Source organism: Diorhabda sublineata, chromosome X (assembly GCF_026230105.1).
Source record: "Diorhabda sublineata isolate icDioSubl1.1 chromosome X, icDioSubl1.1, whole genome shotgun sequence".
In the NCBI taxonomy this organism is placed as follows: domain Eukaryota; kingdom Metazoa; phylum Arthropoda; class Insecta; order Coleoptera; family Chrysomelidae; genus Diorhabda; species Diorhabda sublineata.
The window spans coordinates 26,635,665-26,659,705 of NC_079485.1; the positions used below are offsets into that span (position 1 = coordinate 26,635,665).

Genomic DNA, 24,041 nt, shown 5'->3' on the forward strand with positions numbered 1-24,041 from the left:
AGGTTATTTTATTAGTTCATTCACTATTTCGTCTGGTTCTCCTGTTTTATTGAGTTTCAGTTTGTTTATTATGTCATTACATTCCACTTCCGTTGATTTTTATTTCGTTTCTTGTATTATTCTTCGTATTAACTGTCTTCTTCGTTTTATAATTTTTTGAAATACTTATTCCATTCTGTTTCGTTAATATTTGTACATTACTTTTATAATCATTTTCCATACTATCATGTAGCCATTTTATTTTCTTTGTTTTTGTTTTACTGCTGCTTCTAGTACATATTTTAATAAAATTAACTGTTAAAGTCGATTTTAAACTTCTCTCCTTTTTATAGTCCTTTCATTGTTTCAAACGTTTGTTTTGTTGATTCCCCATGTTGTTAGCTATAGAAGCTAAAAATTTTTTACTCTTTCTTCAATGATAGTTTTATTTTCATTGTTTTTAGACTTTCTCTCACTTTTTACTAGCTGTATCATATTGTTATGTCTCCTACGTCATTTTCAAAAATGTACTACTACTACTAAAAATGATAGATGTACTAGAGGTGGATCGATAAACGACATTCAACAATTTATCACACATTGCATCCCACATTTTAAAAATTGGTATTAATGAAGGAGTTATGGAAACAGGGTTACAATTACCAAAGATATACAATCTCTTAATGGCGTTTTAAACTTAATTATTAAATGAATTTAATCGATATATAACATGTTTACATCCCTATTAGACGTACATTTACTAGGTATTGAGATTTTAGATATGCCGATTTTAATTAAAATTTCATCTGTATGTTAGAATATTTTCACGTGGATTACGCCCACTTGCATTAAAACGTAATTAGGAATTTTTTACATAGATGTTATCGACCAGATTCAAGAGACATGCGCATTTCTATAAACAATCCCTTATTTCAATTCTGGGCAATATTCCTCAGTAGAAATCTGCCAAACTCGTTTGGTGCTCCCTTAAGTACATAAGTTATACATATATATGATTTACTAGGGGTAAGTCCTATATTTTAGGTGTGCTTTTTGATCTACAGCCCTTTCCCTTTAGATTATTTAACGGATTTATTATTCAAATTATCAAAAAATAAAAATTTCCTACGGCGATTTTTATTTACTATTTAAATTGAATAATAAACAAATTTTATTCAACAGGTTTTACAACTAAGCTTATTGATCTGTAACATACGTTATGTATTCCTAGAAGATAAGTTAATTCATATAAAAATGATAAATATACCTCGTCATTTGGTGATTATTTTGAGTGGTAGTTACCTTCAATTTGTTTTTAAACTTTGTTAAGAAATCATAAATAATAATCATTGCCTACGAAAAAGTCCTTATAGCCAGAAAGTATATTTAGATGAGAAAGGAATTTAATTGGTTTTATCATTATAAACGTTAATTTTTGTTGTAGCAAAATAATGATTCTTAATTTGTGAAAAATATATAAAAATATATATCAAACGATTAAGTTCAATAGTAGTTATTTAAAAGAAACATTTGATTTCAAATAATCCATATTATATTATATTATCTGCTTGAAGTTTTTGGTTAGCATATGGTAGGATTATGCAAAAATATTTGGGATATCAAAAGTTTATCCTAAGTTTTTAGAAATAGTTACGCAATATCCAAATAGTACTATGAGGATCATTGATTTTCTACAGTTAACTACTAGATTTCCTCAATAATGATTGTGCAAATTTGCAACCCATTTTGTTATCATGGAATTGTTAAAAGTTGATATTACATTTCGACCCTAGATAGTTCAAAATCTCAAATCTACTCTATTTTATTTCATTATTACATGCACTTTATACTTATTTCCATTGCCAATATTCCGTGACGAAATATATAAGTACTAACATAAATTTCTTATTTCTTAGTCCTTTTGATATATTAATGCTCTTGATTTTAGGCTTATTCCTTATTCTGATTTAAAATTAGTTTCTCTTATAATTTATAATAATATATACAAATATGGGTACTAATCCTCTGTTGGTGAATAAAATCTTTATCTTTCTTACAAGTAGTCGTTATTTGATCTTGATCTTCGAATTCAATTATTAAATATAAAGAGTACTATTGTTATTGACTCTTCATTCCTTCAATTTTACTTTTATTGATACTGTGTATCAGTCATTTCCACAACACTTAATTCATTTCGTTGAATATTTCTTCTCAACATGACACGGATCATTGTACAGATTTAAACGAAAGCATTTAAAAATTAAGGACAATGCCTTGTGCTTGAACTCTATTCGACGTTATATTTCAACTTTAAGGGTATATTTGTTGCAGATCTTCAATTTTGAAGCAGTTGTAATGTTTTTAATGTATAAATTGAACAATTTTATATGAAAATTAAATTTTGTCACTTAATTATAAATTTTTTAGTCAAAATCAAAGAGAGTTTATTTCGTTAACAGAAAAATCTGTCCCATATTTCAAAGTATTTGAAACGTTTTCGAGACTATTTAGTCTATTTTATCAAATAAAGAGTCTTCCAGCATCGCTTTTTAAAAATCTCTCTGGTAATTTGAAGCCAACGAAGAGATAATAGAAATATCTGAAAAGTATTTTAGGATTTGTCAAAAGCACACAAAAATTTCAGTGGAACTTACGTATATATTCAAAATATGTCTCCAATTCTAAGCTAAACAACCTGGAATTTCTGAATATTGTGATATATTCAAAATCTAAACATAAATTAGCAAATATTTAACTTTGAGCGATATATTTCCTGCATCTTCAATTCTTAAACAGCTGTATAGTTTTTGATGTAGAATTTGAAGAATTTTATATGAAAATGAAAGTTTGTAACTTAAATATAAATTTTGCAGTCAAAAGGAAAGAAAGATTGTTTCAATTCGTTGAATGAAATTGATTTATTGGTACAATTTGTTAATAAAAATTTTTTTGATCGTTTTATTAATTAGAACGAGTTATGGAACTATGGAATTATCAATTTTTGTGTGTGTTAGACTCATTTTTGTTTATATTTTCGCATCTTTTCTAGTTGTTTTGCTGTAAGATTTTGCATTTATTACAGTGCAAGTAAAAGATATTTTTGACAATTTTTTAATTATAGTGTAAAATTAGGTAAAGTATACTAACGAATTATCTTATGGAGACGAAATTACCTATATCGGAGTTTGTAATTTATCAAATAGTAAGAACCTTAAAATACACAAAAATTAATAAACAATCTCGTAAATAACTAACTAAGATACCCACATTAAAAAATATGAAGAGAAATGTACATACATCTGATTTAGTTACGTAGAAATCCGACTTAAATTTAATAAACAATAAAAATTGTCGTAATCCTAACAAAAATACTTTATGTGTTCTGATAAAATAATTACATTCGGCTCCATCTCATGAATAAAATTTCAAGAATGTAATTACAAATACATACTACCAAGTAGAAGGAGAATAAGACAAGGAATGGCGTGGAAAGATAGTCAATAATCAATAACCTTAAAGCGTTTGCCTGGCACGTTTTTAATCTAACAAGAATAAATATAAATACGTATAAATGAGAAAATCCAGTATTTAATAAAAAATATCGTAACATCTGTACAGTCAACTTAATTGATAGAAAAATACTTTGAAGAAATGACTCGAGCTCAGCCTCATTTCATATCTTGAACCAACTACACTGTTAGTTTTTATAAATGATGCGTTTCCAAATCACCTTCAAGAAATATAAATTGAATAATCAATAGTATCTTTGTTCTTAAATTTATTTTCATTCAGCATTATCCGCAGCACTATGCGTACTGCTTTATGGACTTTACTTATTATTGCCATTTTGAAAACTTCTATTGGCCAAGGAGATTCTTTGCGGAGTGCTTTAAATGCGATCGATAGACGTCAACGAGATTTAGGAGATTATGAGGACAGTGAGTATGGTTATACTTTAGAACGACCTGAAGATCTTGTATTCCTCAATTCGCCTGGATATGGTAGAGGTAAAAAAAACTAAAGCATTTAATTATTTAAATACTCATTATTAAATGTCGGTGATCAATTTATTATTTATAATTATTCCAGAGAGACCATACGAGAGACCCTTCTTAAATTATAGAAATGAAGACAAATATGAGGCTGAAATGAATAAGAGAATTTCTTCTGCTTTTCGGGAAAGGGTTGAAGAAGATAACCAGAGACAACAGTTAGAAGAAATGGCTCAAAATATTATTAATAATATGGAATCCAGAGGAAGATATAATGTTGAAAACGAAGATTACGATGAAATTTTGAGGGAGCTTTGGGATAAATATAAAATACCCTATGAGAGAACTAAAGTTAACTTATCTCCAGTCGAGAAACGGATGATGTACCCTAGATTTGGTTTGGACAGCGTTGGTTTGAAAAAAAGGAATCCTTATGGTGAAGTATACGACGATAACTATGGAATTGGAGATGAATCCTACGATGACGATGGCGAAAGCTATTATCCATATACCAGAAATCGATATTATCAAGGAAATAAGATAAGTAAATTTAGACAGATGTACGGAAATCCTTATTCTCAAGCAAAACGTTTTCCTGTTACCAAACGAAGTAGTGAACTCAAAGACATTCACGAACATAAACGTTCTACAACTAAAAAACAAACTGATCCAAAAGTAGAGAAGGATTTGAGTAACATATTCGGTAACCCCAAAAAAGAGGAAAAAGAGACTACGACAAAAAAGCCTTTAACAAGTAAACCAACTACTCCCAAAAAAGAAGTAGTAACTAAGAGTCCTAAAGAGACTGAAACTAATGCGAAAGTAATCCCTGCGAACAATGAACAATTCACGCCAGTATCCATGATAATTGAGAAACCATTACAAATTAAAAAGAAATCCATTGACTGGTCTGATTATTTTGGTCTCGATAGACGTAAGAAATCTTCTGACCCTGACGATTTAGATAAGGAATGGTTAATTGAAAGATATCATAAATCTATCAATTTATCTAACAAAAAACGTAACGCTGACTTACCTCTATCTTCTTTTCACAACCACGACGATCCTAGAAAAAAAGCCACCACAAATGAAAAAGATAAGTATTCATCTGAAGAACAGAAAATAAATGAGATGGATGCTAAACTTCAAAGAATGGAAGACAAGATTGTAGATGATACTCTGAAATATACAGGTGCCCATGAAGGAGAGACCGATCCAAAAGAGGTACAAGAAATAAAAGATAAAGTTATTTCTAGACTTGCTGCAGCGTACAGTTTAGAAAAAATGAGAGCAGCTTTGGGAGAATATAGATTGGCGGTTGCCAAAGAAAGAGAAAAACAAAAAAGCAAAAAACCGACAATAGAAGACGGTTACCTCTTTTCAGAAGAAAAACGAACAGCAGTTCCTAGAAAATATGTAATTGATAAAGATAGGGAAGAAACTCCAGAAGGAGATAATAATATTAAATGTTCAGAAGGGGACGAAGACTGCCACGAGCAAAATTATAAAACTCCAAATGAGATATTTGAAAACCATTATGGAACTGGTAAGTAACGCGCCTTATCTTCAATAGTATCTGTACGAATAGTATTTTTACAGAAGTATGTCCTGCAATTGTACGAAGTTGTAATGAAGGCGCAGTTGTTGCTGGGGATTACGGACAAGTTTTCAAATCGGCCTGCCACATGCATGAAATGTGTCTTTTATGTGTAAGTATATTTAAATTATCAAAAAGAGAAACAAGTTGTAACTGATATAGATATTTGTCATATATTATATATTATTACTAAATACTCTCAATTGTAACACTGAAATAATATAGATCATCGCAAAGTTTATTTTATTTTACACAAGTAAAGATAAAATCATAAATAAAAGTTGATTGAGGCTCATAGAAAATTGTAATTACTCATAAAATATATTATATACACTGTCCTGCGTCAGCTATTTATGCAAATTTAAACATACCACTCGTTAATTGAGTAAGAACGCTATAGCTGTGATTATAATATGACAGAATGTCTTCTAGCTGATTACCTTTTTATAGAGAGCTCTGTAAGACCTAAACAAAACCATTCTTTGAGCTTGGATGCAAAAAATTCTGAAACTGCATTTTCAACATCTCCTTTGGATTCAATTTTTCTTTTCACGTAATAATTTTGGCATGGATCTAAATAAATATCAGTCATACTATGCAAGGTCCGGGTTAAATGCTGGATGTTTTAAGAGTTAAATAGCACCAAGTTCATCGATCTTATTCCGCATAACTTTCGCAGTATTTGGTTTATCTTTGAGAACTATATACCTCGGCATTTATAGCTCGACCATTTGGAATGATATAGAAGTACACTAAACGCTCATAATTCCACCAGTCACATAACAAGACTTTGCGATGGGATCTGGTAATTATCCTTTGTCTACCCACTGATTTTTCATATTCAGGTTGTTTATATAAATCTATTTTCCATCGCAAGTACCAATGAGTTTAATAAAACGATCATAATTCGGTACGACAAGGAACTGTTACATACTTCTGGTTTTCTAATACTTGCCTTGTAACCTTAATGTCCCACGCACCTGGACGACTGATCTTCAAGCTTCAAATCACTATTAAAGTGATTAAACCAACGCTGAGCCGTACGCTCATTAACTGTTTCTTCCCTTCCACTTCCACATATTTCCTTACTACCACGGCTGCTTTAAAGTTTTATTTTCAATAATGTTTTAACAATACACGGATTTCATATTTATTATAAAAACTTCTAGCACGTCTTAACAAGTTGCGATATGTTTAAATTGAGACGTAGGAGTTTTCACATATAAAAACCGACATCACTTAGAAGACACACTACATCTACTTTTGCAGATGTAAACTGCACACTGTTTATTATGCTTGATTCGCATGCTTGTTGTATCAAATTAATATTTATTCGAAAGGTGAAAAATTTTCAACTTTCACACTACAGGATTTTGTAAAGCAATTAAAAAAATAATATAATTTCGAATAAATTTGAAATCTACGTTTATTATATTCGATTTAAAAAATTTTACTATCTATTAAAACATTTCAATATTTTTGGATAATACAACGAATCAGGGTTTGTTTTTCCCAAGGTTGGAAGATAACGAACCCTTACATATCAAATGCTGTTTGAACTCGCAAGGCATTAATTTAATAATTTAATACTCAGTTTGATGACCATTATTTCTACTGACAAAAGATGGGTCAATCAAAGAGATTTTACCATGCACCAAGCAAGACTATACAAAAGAATGTTGACACAGATATAAAGACATTAGTTCTGAAAATTTATTGTTACATTTTTTCTAAAAACAAGATAATAGGTATTTGTTTTTTAAAGGTTGTATATAATTTTGGTCTAGAATGCTCATAAAGTTATTAATATTTTCAGAGCAACAACAGCTGGTTTCCTCCGACCCGTCAGTGTCATTCACTATTTCTAGCAAAAGCTTTTGATTTGTGCAAAGGCGATCCAGAATGTCAGAAATTTATCCAACGTTCCATCAGATACTTATTAGATGTAACACGTTTTTTACATGCAGAAGAACCTTCAGTAATCAACGACTGTGAAATGTCCTGTCCAGAAACAGAAGCTCTGTTGGAACCAACATCTAGATAAATTATCTGTCCATGTATCATTGATGTTTTCCACTATCATGTAATTTTACAATAAACCCAAGTAATTTTATTGTTACATCGTCAACGGTGTGTCATTCATATTTATATAATATGTTGATTGTAAACACAAACTGTGTATACAATTTTTTAATTTGATTCATTGTTTTTGCTAATACTGTTTAGTCTTTTTCATATAAGTAATAATCCATCTCACTGTTATTAGATATATATGATTTTAAAAAATGCAAAATACATTATATTTCCAATCACTGATATTTACATAATGTCTACAATGATCAACCACACAAAGCTTATGAGATTTTTTTATATTTCAATGAATAGAATAGATTATTCAGTTTTTTAAATAATTACTTGACAATAAAATCAAACGCTTTAACTGAAGGAAAAATCAGTACCAAGATAATAACATTCCTTCAGATCTTATAATTTATTTATGCAAGGAGAACGAGGTATGGATGAAAGTGACAGTTGACAATAACTGAAAAAATGCTGATAGAAAAAATAAAAAAAAAACACTGTTCATTAAAAAATTCGTAACAGAAGATTGTCTTTAAAAAATTTTCAGTTCAAAGTTTACAAATTAAAATGATGATGGTTCCACTTTTTTATTTCAAGATATGTCCACAATATCAATAAAGTATGCAAGCCAAAAAATACTTAGTTATCAAATACATATGATGCAAAATTATAAATTTATTGGTCAAAGTTGAAAAAATTTCGCTCAGTGAATCGGTAGAACCATTTCGAGTATAAGAAAAATTGAATGAACTAGAATACTCACAACTCGTAATGAAAAAGTCGGGAAATTGTAAAGATTTGCATTTCTATACAGTAATTGAGGTACCTAGAATCGAAAACCGCCATGTCCATATTTTTTTGACGTTGAGTTTGATATTGTTTCTTATAGATTTTTCCATGCTGAATTCAGTACAACTGTCGGACAATAGGGGCACCTAGTTTCGTCACGTGACTACCCATGATTTTGAAAAAGAAGGACACTATACTTAAGCCAGAAGAGTATGAAGAAGTTCTGGGGAAACTTGGAACCGATTATCATGTTGGAATCACGCTTGGAAGTCTGAATCTGAAAAAGTGCAAAAAAAAATCGAACTTGTGGTACTTCAAGTTCAATCCATCAAAAAGCATTATGCCAAACAAGAAAAATAACATTCTGATCCAGTTATAGAACTGAAACTTGTCAAGCAAAATATATCATAAAACCATAGTTTAATTTGTCTCACATAAACCCGTCAAGAAGGGGGTTAGTCTTTCAGATGCAAAAATAAGGGATGCTGCGAAACTGCTAACAAAGTACTTTGGACAAAGGTGGAGAAACAACGAGACGGTAAAATTTTATCGAGATCTTGAAAACCAAAAAGCCGAAGGTCTCAACAATGAAGCCGAAGATGTCAACAATGAAGAAGATGAAAACATTATTGTTAATGAGGAAATCGATACAGATACTGTGTGATCTAGTATAAAAATAAGAACTTTGTTTACTTTTTTTATTTGTTTTGCTAAGCCTTGCGTAATTAAAGTGTAAAAATTACAATTAGTATAACTTTTATAGCTCAACCCCTTTGCAGCCTAAGCTTATTTTTGTTTCAAATCCCGCCAAATCCCAATCTTAGTATCAAAATCCGCCAAATCCACGTATTGATTTTAAATTTTTCTAAATATTTATGAAACTATTTTGTTCCGAAAATTTCTTAAGATGGACTTGGTGGATTTTGATTCTAGGTGTCTCAATTCTTTTGTATATGACACTAATCTCGAAGAAAACCATTTTTTTCTATAGTTTTTGCAATTATTAGGATCACTTTGTGGTGTATAATTTCTAGCAGGGGTTGCACATCCTTGTAAATCCTTTGTTGTAAATCCTTATTTTAAAAATTTCAGACAACCCTATTAAATTTTTAACGGATACTGTTGTATGAGGTATGATAAGAATTGTGTAAAAATGCAGCTGGTAGATGATTACTAAGTTTTAATATTTGATTTAGTGCCTAACTGATACAGTAGCAAAAGAAATTGCTTTAGAGAAAACGTAAAATTACATGGATAGTATTGAAATTTTTCAAAAAAATCTGGAATTTTGTTTTAAACATAAATTCTCCTGTTTTACGATTATGTCGTATTTAAGAAGAATTGAACCGAAGTTCAATGCTAATTATCATTATAACCTTATATGTACCTATAGTTAAATGTAGCTTCAGAAGAAGTATTTAAATTGTTGTTACTTGATGAAATATATAACCTAATTGTATAAAATTATTATTATTATTTACAAAACTTTTATTGATCTCTAAAAATTTAACTTGACTCCTTCATAAAGGTTTCAGATTTATTTTTATAACATATTTCCATTTTAAGGCAGCAATTTACTAGAAAAAATTAATGAATGGCTCTATCGGGATTGTGTGACCATCAGTAACTGCTGTCCTAATTGAAATCTATATTTTTTAGTACTTTTCCCAGTAGGTGAGATTAAGTTTGTCTAAATATTTTGTAATGTTAAACTTTTATTAAATGTAATAAACGCATACTGGATTTAATTCATCACAAATATATAATTATGTCTACCCTCCAATCATTTCTGAAAACATCTGGCGAATTTGAATGATATAATTACAAACATAGCTAAACTGGATTATCATTTGCACTTATGCAAATGCAGTTCTACAATCCTGGAAAAAATTATCAAAAACTACCCAAATAGCATACAAATAACCTATTACTAAGTCCAACGTCGCATCTTCCTCCAACTCGGGTTCGAACTTATATGGAAAGTCTATGAGGAACGTCTGCAACCGCACGACCGCAAAAAATATCTTTTAGAAAGAAGCAACGTCATGACGTTTTCGGATTTATTTTTTACGAAAGCCTTGACGTTAAAACAACGAAACCTTGATCAATTTTCTGTGGTTATGTCACAATATAATATAATACAAAATAATCCCCGATCTGTAATACAAAATAAATTCCTATATATTTAAAGGAACAGTCATCAATTCAAGTGAATGAATCTACACAGGAACCAGAGCCTCATACTCACTGACTCATATACTGTGTCCCCGGATGAATGGATCGACTCTTGTAAAAAATAAAAAACTCTGAAGTTGAATTTTCATTTTTTAGAGTCCAACCCTTTTTCAAAAAAAAACAATTTTTCATTAAAAAAAAGTGTTTTATGTGGCAATTAGGATAAAAAGTTGTTGAGATATGTTGTTTAGAATCGACATTTAGATCTCTATACTGAACTTCAAAATCAAAACAAAAACATCAAATATTATAGTTGACGGATAATTTTGATGTTTCACAAATCAAAGAATTTATAACAAAGATTGCAAAGGAAAAATAAAGTTTCTATTCGTTATAAGAAGAAAGATACAAAAGCTTATGATGAAACTAATGCAGTTACTTTAATTTCAATTCATGGAGATCTCAATATGTCACTCAAAAGTTGAAGAGTAATTACAAAGATAAATAAAACATATTTACAGAGAATGTTTTAATATTTTACTACAACAAATTTTGTAGTATTTTTACATTAATGCCATCGACAATCTCAACATCAGAACAACAAAATAAAGACATGTGTTCAACAATAAAAATAAAAGACTTATTTATGAATTGTTAGTAAACTACTCATCGATAATTGAAAGTGTTGATGTTGTATATGGAATGATCAGATGTCTGATAAAGTTGTTGACACAAGTTTAAAAATTGAATGATGATTACAGGTATAAAACAATCCGTAGATTAGATAAAGAATATTATCCTGATAAGAAATATGATTCTGTGGTGTTTATTAGCGAAGTAGAAACATAATAGTGGTGTAAATTTGATACAAGAAATATGCAAAATGAAAATCTGTATAGCAATATGGAAAGTGAGTCGATTTTAATTATACAAAATATTAGTTCTAGTTCTGTCGAAAATGATTCAACTCAAAAACATATTTTTTTGTTTACAATAATATAGTAATTTAAATATCTTGATAAAAAGCGTTGTACAACAGATATACCTACCTACTAATGGAATAAGAGTAGTAGTTATAATTTACTTTAACGGCATCATTCAATTTATAATTTCGGTTATTCTAAAAGAAAACTACATTTTTAAATGCCATATTCAATGCATATAATAATAGAATTAGAAAAATTATAATAGTTTTGAAGATGATTATAAAAGTATTGATGCTACAATTAGTTTTTTCACACTAAAACTCTTCTTGCACATATTGAGATACCAGATTAACATTTTTAGGTTAACTTTCTATTGAAACGAAGAAAAAATAAATATTTATGTACTTCATAGAAATTATTCTAATACAATTATGTTCATTAGTTTTGGTGAACTAATTTATCTGTGGCGTCAAATAAAATAAAACAATTTTTGTTGATTATACTAATATCATCATAAACTGGTGTACATGAAATTGAATTGAAATAAGTCTGGATTCACCGTAAATGATAATTTTTTTGGTCTTTTCCTCTTTTTGGCCGAACGGAACAAGCTTTGACATATACTTTTATTCGGGTTTGTCGATGTTTCCTACTAACGCTGATTAAAAACCCATTTCACAAAGATGATACATCGCAACTGATCGTCAGTAGCGATTGTTGTTTTCGCGTGCTCTTGTGGTCAGTCATTAACATGTTCTTGATGAGACTATGGAAGGTAGATGTAAGAAGGACCATCTCATATGGGGGCTTAACTTAAAAACTGTCGGCTTGTAGAAGTTAAACTATAATTCAAAATTTAACCAGATTGGCGCTCCTGTCGAACGAGATATCATTTGAACTTAGTTATTTTATGTAGATTGAAGTATGCAATGCTAGAAAATTTAGTATTTCAAATGACTAAAGTCCTTAAATAAATATCGGTATACAAAATCTAAACTATTCCCGTAGTCCAAAATAATTTTATAAACTTTACCTAGAAAAGTCACTGTGAGATAACGCCTCAATGTTAATTAATTATTGTGAATTTGTAAGAATTTTTGCAAGTAATTATGAAGTTTCAATTATCGATTTACACTCATGCTATGGTAGCGCCTCCCTAAAGTAAAGGATTTGATAGACACTTTCTGTAGCACAGAGATGGTTCTCTTTACCTCTACCCTCCATAGATGAGTGCACAACATCGCGCTATTGCCGCTGTGTGCGTAATAGAGCGGTTAATAATGTAGAGACGAAGAATAAAACGAAATTCCAGAAAACATTTGATTACAATTTTTTGTGTATTTTTGAATGTTTATGGTTAGAAAATGACCTAAGTTTTCAAATCGTATCAGTGCTTCAATTTCTTCAGTGGAAAGATTAATTATGGTATTTTTATTTTTTGAGGAATACATAAAAACCAACACCGTATTTAAAAATGCATGATATGTTACATGTGAAAGCTTTTTGATTGAAGAAAGCTTCCACCTTAACACCTCAACACTGATGATCAGTCCCTTGTGAACCGGGTTTTAATACGTTAATACACTTTCAAAAATATATATGTATAAATATTCATGATGTATTAAATAAAAAGAATCTTTAGAAGAAGAATATAGAAATATTCCTCGAGACAATTTTTTTAAAATAATTTATTTACAATAAACGATTTTTAAATTTACACAGAAAGTCACAAACCAAAGGCAATAAGGTGGTAAAATGAATCTTTATTAATTACAATGAAGTTATATTTATTTAATTCGTGTTTGGGAATCCGCTGACCATGTGAATATTATTTATTTTTCGTTGGAATCCGCTGATCGTTAGACAGTGTCGGGGACCTTTCATATTTCTATATCTATTGCTAAAAGTTCCAACATGAATATGACTAAATAGTTATAGAATCTATATATATATTTTACTTACTTCGAGAAAATAAAACATTAGAAATCGTTTCATGAAACTTTTTCTGTATACTTATAATTAAAATATTTTTTATAGATATTTCATTAGACCATTTTTCCATGCAGGACAATACATACCCAGGTAATATAAATCGAAATTTGAACATGATCTCGAATCGATATTTATCTATTTACATCAGTCTCATTTATTTTAGTTTTCTTCCCGTAAATTGAAAAATACGTTCACCATCTGGATGCATTTCATGAATTAATGTGCATACCTCTAGTTGAGTCCTCATATTATTGCCGACACCAATCAAGATTAAAATTTCAATTCTATACTTTCAGTTAGAGGGCATTTATAAAAAAAACAATGCGTGTTAATAGTAAAAATAAATAAGTCCATATTAAACTTACAATAAACATAAAATAAAAATTAGAGGTTGTAATATAATTAGACAAAACCTTAAAACTAAAAGTAGTGTCTACAAATACGCGCTTTTATATTTTCAGTTTATCCTGAATATAACCAGGAAACAGTTATAACGCAACAACCGACTGAAAATAGTAAGTGAAAATATTTCAAATATTATAAATAAATATATATAAGATATAGTAAAGATTTTGGGACTATATGAAATAAAACTTTTGATATAGAAAGGTTTTTCTTTTATTTTCCAGATTATCCTGGTTCTAGAAGACCAATCCCTGTCTCAGTTATAGAACAAGATTTTAGAAGAACTATATCTCCTACCAGTGGACTAGGCTTTTTGCTAGATGTGAATCAATTAATAATACAACAGACTATTGAACTTGTGGATCGTAAGTATTTGAAATTATAACATAACTGAACAATGAATATTTTTCATAACTGTAATTTATTCTGATGTACATAATCCTAGTTGGTACACTAGATCATTTTTCTTATTCATGTTCAATTTACTTCATGTTATTTTATCAGTTGTATCACAACACCACAACTCGTTACTGTAATTTTACAGCTTTTACATTATGAGTTCAATCGAAGAAGCACTTCTAAATCCATTTAAAAATACAATATTTTTAGTTATTGCAAACGTAGCTTCCGAAAATCGATATACAGTAAAAGTACCTCGAGGTGATACCATTTATTATGCAACCGAAAGCTCTTCAAATTTCCAAAGAAATTGTTTGGGCTCAGGTCGATCATTTAGTATGAGACTATATGATAAAACTCAACAAGAAGCTTTAATTTTTGAACGGAGACTGGCATGTGGTACTTGTACTTTTTGGTGTTATCTTCAGGTAATGGAAACACAATGAAATAATTTAATGCTTTTTTTTTTATTTATTAACTAAATTGATGTTAAATTCACACGATAAAGTCGAAAATCATTCAGGTCAAGTGAATGATATTATTAAATTAGGAAAGAATACTATAGGAAGTATCACAATATATTTATAAAAAGTATTAGTTTAAAAATTTTATTGTAATTGTATATGCTTACATTTTTAGAAAATGGAAGTTTGGATTCCACCTGGAGAATTAGTAGGAACAATATCTCAAAATATATCGATTTCAATGAAAACTAGTTTTAACATCTGCAATAGACACGATGAAATTATATATAAAATAGAAGGTCCAAATTCTTTTGGATGTATATTAGGAAAGTCTCAAAACTTTCAGGTATGATAATACATTTACATTATTGAAATAAATATTTTCTCAGTAAATTAATGGAGGTTTACTATGGAAACTGAAATTCAAAATAAAACTTGGATAGATTCCAATGACCGAAAAATACAGAAAACTACTTTGAAAATTGTTTTGAATGGTCAAATTTATTACCACATGGAATTATTACAACATCGAGCACATTATTATCTTTTACGTAAATACTGAACATTATCATCCAAAAACATATAACACTTTAAATAAAAGACTTTATCTGTATTTATATTTAACTAAATTTCGTTCTGTCAAGAGTGACATAAACATCCATGGCCAACAAACCACGATACCATCAAATTTATAAATATTTTTTTAATTAACATGCTAGTTACTTATTGGCAACAAAAATAAGTCAGAGTGCTTCACAACAAAAATGCAATGTCAAATTAATTTATAATTTAACAAATGTAATTACATAAGTCAGTGCCATAAAAAATTAAAAGTTCCTCTTTATTTTCATATCTCCACAACTCATAAGGATAGTTCATTTTAAGGTGCAAAATGAAACATTAATTATAAAAATATATAGTTGAGTGCGAAACATATATAATTGCAAAATATACTTTGTTAAAAATAATATTTTCTGTCAAATAAACATTTTTATTAAATTAGACTCAATATCGTCAAATAAATTCATCAAAATTTAAATCAACGTCCCTATTAGCTCAAAATGTGAATTAATATTTTCAGATATTTAATTATGACGGTTCGACTCAAATTGGAAGTATAATCTACCAGTGGGATAATATTCAAGTATCTTACAACCTCTTACTACAAATGCCCAGTAATATTACTGAAACTAGACATAAAGCTCTCTTATTGGGATCTGCGTTTCTATTGGTAAGTTCAATAACTAATATCACTAATGCGGTTCTTTTATTATTATTATTATTTTCATGACACAATAGATAAAAGCAATATATTGTAATACTACTATCATTACTCCAATCAATAATCCCATTAATCTATAGGAAAAATTGGAAATTCATTAAATTATATGTCCCTGATAGGCATATCTTGTAAATAACATTTAGTGATATTTGTCATATGTCATTAGTTGAAAACAGACATTTTCAATTTGAGAAAGATAGGGCGAAATTGGTGACCAGGGTACATTGTTGGTGTAATGTTGATCCATGAAGTTTCTCCAGCAATATATAGTCCATCTGAAATAATAGGACCTTGTAATGCGTGATAGTGTGAAATGTACCATGACTCTACTACTTCCTAATGTAGCACGACGCTTTTACTATACTCCAATATCATCCCATAGTGTTATTCACACAGAGTTCTCTATGAAATTATGAATCATGGCTGCCTCTATCTTGGCCTCTCACCGTCAACGATGATGTTGAATTGTAAGGGACGGCACGCCATATGAACGATAGGAAAAAGTACCAAAATCATTTGACGATATATACTCTACAAATAACAATCACTCTTCCTTCGTAAGCGATCCTTTATAGCCAAAAACTTCAATAGATTAACGGGACGCCCAGACTATGAAACTCTGTGACTTCAACCTTCTTGAACTCCTGTTGACCCTTAAGTATAAAATTCAAGGAAAATCAAGCAAGTAGTTGTGCAGTTACTATTAAATAGTAACCACTCATTTAACATGAATTAGGTTACTATCGATGGGCGAGCGATATGTAGTAACAATTCATACAACTCTATATCCAAATGAAAGGTAGTAAAAACTGTCTAATCAGTAACCCCACAAATGACTGCATTAGTGGTATTTATAATCAAATTACTATTTGGGTGTGCAATACTTTCCTTCAACCAACAACTACGGTACTCAAGTGGTGTGGTTGTTCTGTTGAAATATTTTAATCTCATATGGATAGAAGGTATAGAGTAATTCCTGCTTAATTTCTGCCGAGAAATTTTTAAAGTAAACAAATAATGAGTTTTAGTTGGAAGGATATAAAAAACGAGTGACAATTGTAAGTTTCATTTGTATTACACTGACTATAATTTTTGATATTATTTCCTTCTGATTTCTTTAGTTAAATAAACAAAATTATGAACTTTTTCATCAACGTATGCCATTGCTAAATGTGTTCAGTGCAGTTGTCACACAATGGTTTGTTTGACTTTTTTAGCTATTTCACTTAGATTAAAATCATTACTTATTCTTTGTACTTTCCAAATACTATTAAATTTTCATTTTTGAATGGTCTCGTTCTCGTCAGTTCTTGTAAAATACAATCAAGGTCTCGTCTATCGGCATATCATTGTTTTAATGCTTCTTTTATTTTGGGCCATGCGTTCAATTTCATCCTATTTCCCACCATAATTTCAGCTTTTCCTACTAATTTTTCTTAAACACACTCCACAACATTGGTGTTTATGTCAGGATCATTGTAAACTGCATATGTTTCAATTAGTTTTTCGGTGGTGTTGGTACATTTTCTAATTCGTTCATAAAAATTAAAATCAATAAATTATCCCTTCCTTACTCTAGTAAAAGATAAGGATAGAATTAAAAAGGAAAAAATAAGGAGCTTGGCACTTATAAAAAATTGAATGCTGAGTCCCATTTTTTGTCCCTCGCAGATCGTAGGTCATCGCACTATGTATTAAAATACTAAGTCGAGCTTTTTATCACGATAAAGCGTAAAATTACACGACCGCACGAATCCTACTGCGACTGCGCCAATTATAAATTTCACTTCGCAAATTTCAAAAAACTTTTGTTACAAAAAACGCTTTACAATTTTACAAATGTTAAATGAGTTTTATTAATTCAATCGTTTGAAATAAAATTTCGAAAGTGAAATTTATAATTTGACAGTTATCACCAATAAAGTCTTCTGTTGAACAGTCTTAATTAGAAAAAATTAAGCGAATAAGTTTATAATAATCCAGATTTAGAAACAGAGACAATGGCGACTAATATACTTCTTGCTTTTGTTTTAGGAGTACATGTATTTTGAACAGTCCAAGAAGAAAACGTATTGCAGATGCATATGCTGAATATTTTTAACACTTGTACGTTTGTATTACAGTTTGCAATAAATAAATACACATTGAATGTAATCTTTTATTTTAATTGCTTGTAGGACCACAGCTACAAATAAACTTTAAAACTATCAAAATATGAGGTTAAAATAATTTAATGTAAACAACAAAAATGTACACATATATATAAAATATTTTTCAACTATTTGTATCTAAATTACATAAAAAAACAACAAACCTATATCGAGTGGAAACAAAAAAGCAAGTTTTATTTTTAGAATGATCAAATTTTGGTATTTACATATTGAATGTACAGGATAATACAGAAAGACCAAAAAACTTCCTCTAAAATTATTTATTATAATGTATCTAGTGTTACGTAACTGTCTACACCTTTTCCAATATATTACATTATTATTATAATTTAAAAATATATCTGACGATTGGCGGCTACTTTTTTGGTCTTTTCTGCATATTTGTGAATCTGCCTATTTAATTATACAGAATGTAAATATATTTAAAACATTTGTTTGCAGAACTCTGATGATACTTTTAAGATATCAAAGTTAAAACTAAATAGAATGATATAAAGTCCCTAGTGTTGAGGTGTTTTATAAAAAGAATTATTGTAGTTAATATTTGCAGAATTTTTAAAATAAATAAACTTACTGTGACATAATTCCTTCTAGTATATCTTGTAAATTGAACAATATTTTGCATCAAATCGAATAATAAACGGAGCAAAAGGCATTACATATTCGACAATGTTGTCCAAGTAACATTGGGCATTTTTAAGGAGCAATTCCGTACGAGCATCGAAGCAAATTCCCCCCCAAAACATTTTAGAGTAACCACCAAAAAGAACTTTAGAAGAGATATTACAACCGGGAAACCTTTCTCCTTGTCTTCACGTCTATCTGGAACTTTAAGGCTAACTCTAGTTTCATCGGAGAACAGAACCCGTTTCCAATCATTGATGGTCCAATTCTGATATAGTCTTGTGAAATTTAATCTCCGAACTTTGTGAACTCTGGTAAGCAAGGGTTTTTGGCTGGTATTCTGTTGCTTAACCCCGCTTCATGTAAACATCTTCTAACAATTGGAGACGATATATCGCTATTTCGAGCATCTGATAATTCATTTTTTAGCAGATTGCTGGTGATTCTCCTATTACTGAGAGCAACACCGATCATCAATTTGATTAGTGCAACGTTTTCACCATTGTCCTGGGCTTCGATGGTACGCGCCCGTTTCATTATACGACTGATGCTGGAATGATGTCTTTCTAATAAACCAGCAACATATCGCATTGAATATCCTTCATTCATGAGAATCGTTGCTCGTACTGCCTCCTCCATTGTCAAATCTATTTGGCGGTTCTTTTCTACTTCATATACTCCCAAATGAACTTACTAACATGCATGTAATACTGTCACTGTCAAATAAGGTCGATGGCCCACTTGTCGTACAGTAAGTTTCAATAAATAAAGAATATCGAGAAAAATATGAGTGATGTGTTAATTTTGGCCAGGAGTTTATTTATTCAATGGTATAGTTTAATAAATGATTACATTAAATGAAGTCATAATAATAAAATTAACAATGAATTTATATTACATACAATTTATTTTGGTTTATTGAATAGCTGTCAAAATAGTTTAGTATGTCCATAAGATTTGGAATATGTCTTAAATTTCATCACAACTCATAATTATTTTTCTAATATTGAGCTGTAATGCTGAGTATGTTACTTATTTTAAAAATTCATTTGTATCTTTAGAGCAATCACGATTAGATTTGATTGTAGTTGACAAGTAAATGATTCTTTTCTCACACAGATCATTTTATAATAGTAAAAAATAATGTTGGTTTAATATAATACACTATATTATATAACAAATTGGACAGAATTATTTAAATTGGACAAGAAAAGGTCTAGTATTTTATTTTGTTGACTGGGATAAATGACGGAGGTTATGAGAATGATAAACAATATTAAATTCGAAACTCACATAGGTTGTTTATTAGGGGGCATTCTTGATATATTTGCTCCAATCAAAGATGGCGCTAACAGTTTTTACCTGAATGTTAAAGCACTAACTAATTTAAGGCAACAAATAACTATAGTTTCTTGAGATGCGTTATTACATAAGAATCAAAAATTGCAGCAAACTACAACAAGCTACTACATTGGTGTTTTTAAATTATGTGAAGAAGTGATTAGTATTGATAATGAATTGAGATAAATACGTTAGATTAGTATTAACAATTAACTCTTGTTGTATGAAGGAAATAATACGTTTTAATTTAATCAATGTTTTATTTAGAAAAAAATAAAGTTAATGTTGTTGACGTATGGCGAATACCCTTCCATGTGCTATTTCTCATGAAAAAATATTATTTTTATTATTCATAAAATGCAGTGTTTTATACAATATTGCTTCATAGAAGAGTACAATGAAAAAAAAATCGACAATTTCTCAAAAATTATCAGATTTTACAGATCTCGTTTTTTGTTATGTCGTATGGGATGACAAACACAGAGTGTATTTGAGTACAGAATTAATTACCAACATACAAAAATATGATTGTTACTTGTTAGCTAGATTATATATTTAAAAATATTCTAGTTACTATATAGTATTTCCCCCCAATTAATCTCTTATATTTTTTCTAATATACTAAATAGTTTTTACTTGCCACCTTTTAACATTTGGAAAAAATTGACTGTATTTTATCATTCTTATTCCTTCAGTCACAGTCAGTGGACGACTAAACCTTAAAGTCGCTGAGCAATAAATAAACCACAGAGACTAGATTATATTGCAATTCTAGAATTAGACACTTTTTCTGGAATGTTACTTTGTGAATAGAACTAAAATGATACTGTCAAATAAGGCTAAAAGCTAGTGGAAATTAATTTTCTGTGGAATGTTAATAATCAAATATAGTATTAAGAAGCAATAATGAAGTATTGCACAAGAAAAACAAGCCTAAATATATATTTTCGTGAATACATGATCCTTACTTTATAGGTATCTATTTTGATAAATTATGTATTTCACCATAGTGAATATTTTTCATATTTTGATGTTATTTTGGTCTTTATCAAAGTCTAACTTGACTGACAATCACACGAATCAATAGATCATCTACCACTCGAATATCAAAATATCTGTTTTTAACTATCCTGAATTCACAATATACAAAAAGGAACTATCAATTCAAATCAATCATAGTTTCGTTTATTGAAGATTGATATATGACATAAGATTGAAAAATATTTGGACAGAACATACCAAAAAGGTCATATTTGCACAGTGCATACCAAAAAGAAGGTCAACTTGTATGTAACTCTCGGCAACACAAATTTAGTTCTGCCACCTACCAATCGTGACGCTACTGTAATAAAAATGTGTCATTACTGTCAATGTCAATATGTCATTCGCTATCAATTTCCGCCACATTTCCTCCAGATTGTATGTAGAGAATATATATTGGAATTAACTGAAAAATTAACAGCTAAGTATTATTTTCTGTAATTTTCCATTGAATATTTCAGGATGGACTTGAAGGTAAGTAACAGAGTAAAGTATAGATGTAAATTTTCAAGGTGCAATAATAAATACATGGAAGGAAAGATAAACATTTTTTTACATATGCAAAATGCTTTCCTGATGTGTGTTCTAAATAGGAAAAATTTTGTTAAATTAAATGCTCAATATAATATAATATTGACGTTTCACTAAAGATAAATATAATAAAATTAGTCATAGGTAAAAAATCCGTATACTTCATAGAAATAAAATTATAATTAAAGTGCCTTCCAATTGCTCTTATTTTTTTATCACAAAACAAATTGAAAGATATGACTGCAAGATTGATCCCTTGTGATTAGAAAGATTAATAACCTTTAAGCAGTAATTGACAATATCACTGAAGTTTTCTTCTCATAAAATTAGACATGGTCGAAACAAATTTTCAATACTATTGCATCTACATCTTTATCTTAACACTAAATTTTTCTAGAGACACATAGAAGTTAAATACTTGTTGTAAACTACAGTTGTCTATTACAATTACATAATCCTATTTTAACTCTGTTCAAGTATACAGCAAGCAAAAAATATGTCTAAATTAATTCACAGAATATGTTAGAACCAAAAAACTCTGTGTACACTAATTATCACAGAAAGAAATGCTTAAATAAAAAAGTGGCCAATGTTGCATAGAGGAAACTAGACAACATATTTAGTGCACAACTTGCAAATATTTGCTCTGACTCCATTATTCTCAAAAATAATGCGCAGAACGTCTCTCATAATAAGCCAGTTAAAAACGAAAGTAATTAAGTGAAAATATAACACATTGATTTTACCTGATATTATGTATCAGTTTGTCATAAAAATAGTGTATATGTAGTGATAATTGTAGGGACACAATTATGTGAAATTATGGAGATTTGTTGAATGGTTCTTTTCTAAATACAAAAGTATTGCAACCACAAATTAGCCATAAAGTAACTGGTATATAAAAAATACTTTGTATATATATCTATAATTAGTAGCATATTATTTATTCTGTTTATATTTTGTGGTAGCATTTCTTGCTCTTCATTCTTAGCACTAGTATTTTGCGGAGTTTCCTTTAAATTAGAGAAAAAAATGTTCAATGTTCAACTTGAAGGAGTGCCAAAGTTATCAGTTTCTGTTTCAAACAAGAGGTAGATATTTGGCTGAACTTAAAGATTCTTCTGGTGTGCAACAGAGCTTAAATATACTGTAAAGACATTTATTCATGATTTTAAGGTTACAGCGAGAGATTGTGTATAAAATTATATCTTTTTTTTTTCAAAAAATATACCTGGTTCCGCTGTAACTTTTCAATACATGGAAGCATTTGTGTGTATAAATTGCTAGTAAATCAGTATAATACCAAGCTAAGTGCTCGCAGTTTTAAGAGTGCAACCAAATATGCCTAGTACAATCATCTATCAACCTAATTCTTTCTTTCTTTCTTTCTATCAACACCATAATTCTCCATAAGAACAGTGTTTTCGTTCTTGAGACCTTAATAGATGATTCTGTACAATGATATTCTATGTATATAAGAAATGGCAAGGATAAATAAATAACACTACGCCATGTAAATGGACGGCACACAGTTTGTGTCGTTAAACACGGCAAATGGCAATAAATAGGGTGGATTAATGATAAGATGGTCGAAATATTTGTCTGTTCTATTTGGCCTTTGAACTCGCTCTGGTACCTGCTGTATTCAAACCATTCCCTCGAGATTTAGTTCGTGAATCTATAAGAAAAGAACATATTAATTTCTATACTTTTATAATAAATTCTATTATATAATACAATATAACTTGATGCGGAGCATAGCAATATGTAAAATGTTTTGCTGGCATAGTAGTGGATGAGACACTTTAGATGCATTGCACTAAGCACTCACGACGATCACGTTCACTACCACGGTATTTCCTGTTCCACTTAGTCCAGAGGGTTATAACTGTAAATCAAAGTGGAAAAGCTTTAAGAATTTATATTGCAATTTGTAAGTCATTGAATATTTTCAGTGAAGTGTTTAAATAATTTACATTAAAGTAAAATCGAAACGTCTTTTGTGGCGTTAGTAAAATATTTGGTTTGTGCGTCACAAGAATGCTTCAAAAGTACTTATAATATCCCATACTACAGAAAAAAATGAGATAGATTGTCATGGTTGCAATCTGCGTTGCTTGAGTTTTGAAAATTCCGCTAATACTTTCAATGCTCACTTATGCCCACCTCTTGACAAGGGTCGTCGTGAACGTTAGTCATGACCTCATGAGTGACGTTCTCGCCACGACCACAACGATCGTAGTTATTATGT

General features: G+C 29.5%; 2 protein-coding genes across 6 annotated transcripts in view; one reads left to right on the forward strand and one right to left on the reverse strand.

Moving 5' to 3' along the window:
• Positions 1-925: 925 nt before the first annotated feature.
• LOC130451067 (uncharacterized) lies at positions 926-18,231 on the forward strand. Its single transcript, XM_056789865.1, has 12 exons — positions 926-3,986; positions 4,069-5,517; positions 5,571-5,680; positions 7,385-7,609; positions 11,467-11,524; positions 13,578-13,622; positions 13,994-14,047; positions 14,162-14,302; positions 14,547-14,764; positions 14,976-15,146; positions 15,882-16,031; positions 18,117-18,231. Exons 1-12 carry the CDS (start codon positions 3,788-3,790, stop codon positions 18,171-18,173), a joined length of 2,877 nt encoding a protein of 958 aa, XP_056645843.1. The 5' UTR covers positions 926-3,787; the 3' UTR covers positions 18,174-18,231.
• The window catches only part of LOC130451252 (kinesin-like protein KIF13B), a 93,021-nt gene continuing 87,211 nt past the window's right edge, over positions 18,232-24,041 (reverse strand). For all 5 annotated transcript variants that reach the window (XM_056790152.1, XM_056790151.1, XM_056790153.1 and 2 more), the window contains one exon: positions 18,232-23,468. In XM_056790152.1, coding sequence (XP_056646130.1) covers positions 23,398-23,468 — 71 coding nt within the window. In that variant the 3' untranslated portion in view covers positions 18,232-23,397. The remainder of the gene's footprint in view (positions 23,469-24,041) is intronic.

Excerpts from the sequence above, each read along its gene's own strand:
- LOC130451067 (XM_056789865.1), top strand. The coding sequence starts at position 3,788 with ATGCGTACTGCTTTATGGACTTTACTTATTATTGCCATTTTGAAAACT. Across the intron at positions 14,765-14,975 it reads CTTTTTGGTGTTATCTTCAG|AAAATGGAAGTTTGGATTCC; the intron begins GTAATGGAAACA and ends TTACATTTTTAG. Across the intron at positions 16,032-18,116 it reads TGGGATCTGCGTTTCTATTG|GAGTACATGTATTTTGAACA; the intron begins GTAAGTTCAATA and ends CTTTTGTTTTAG.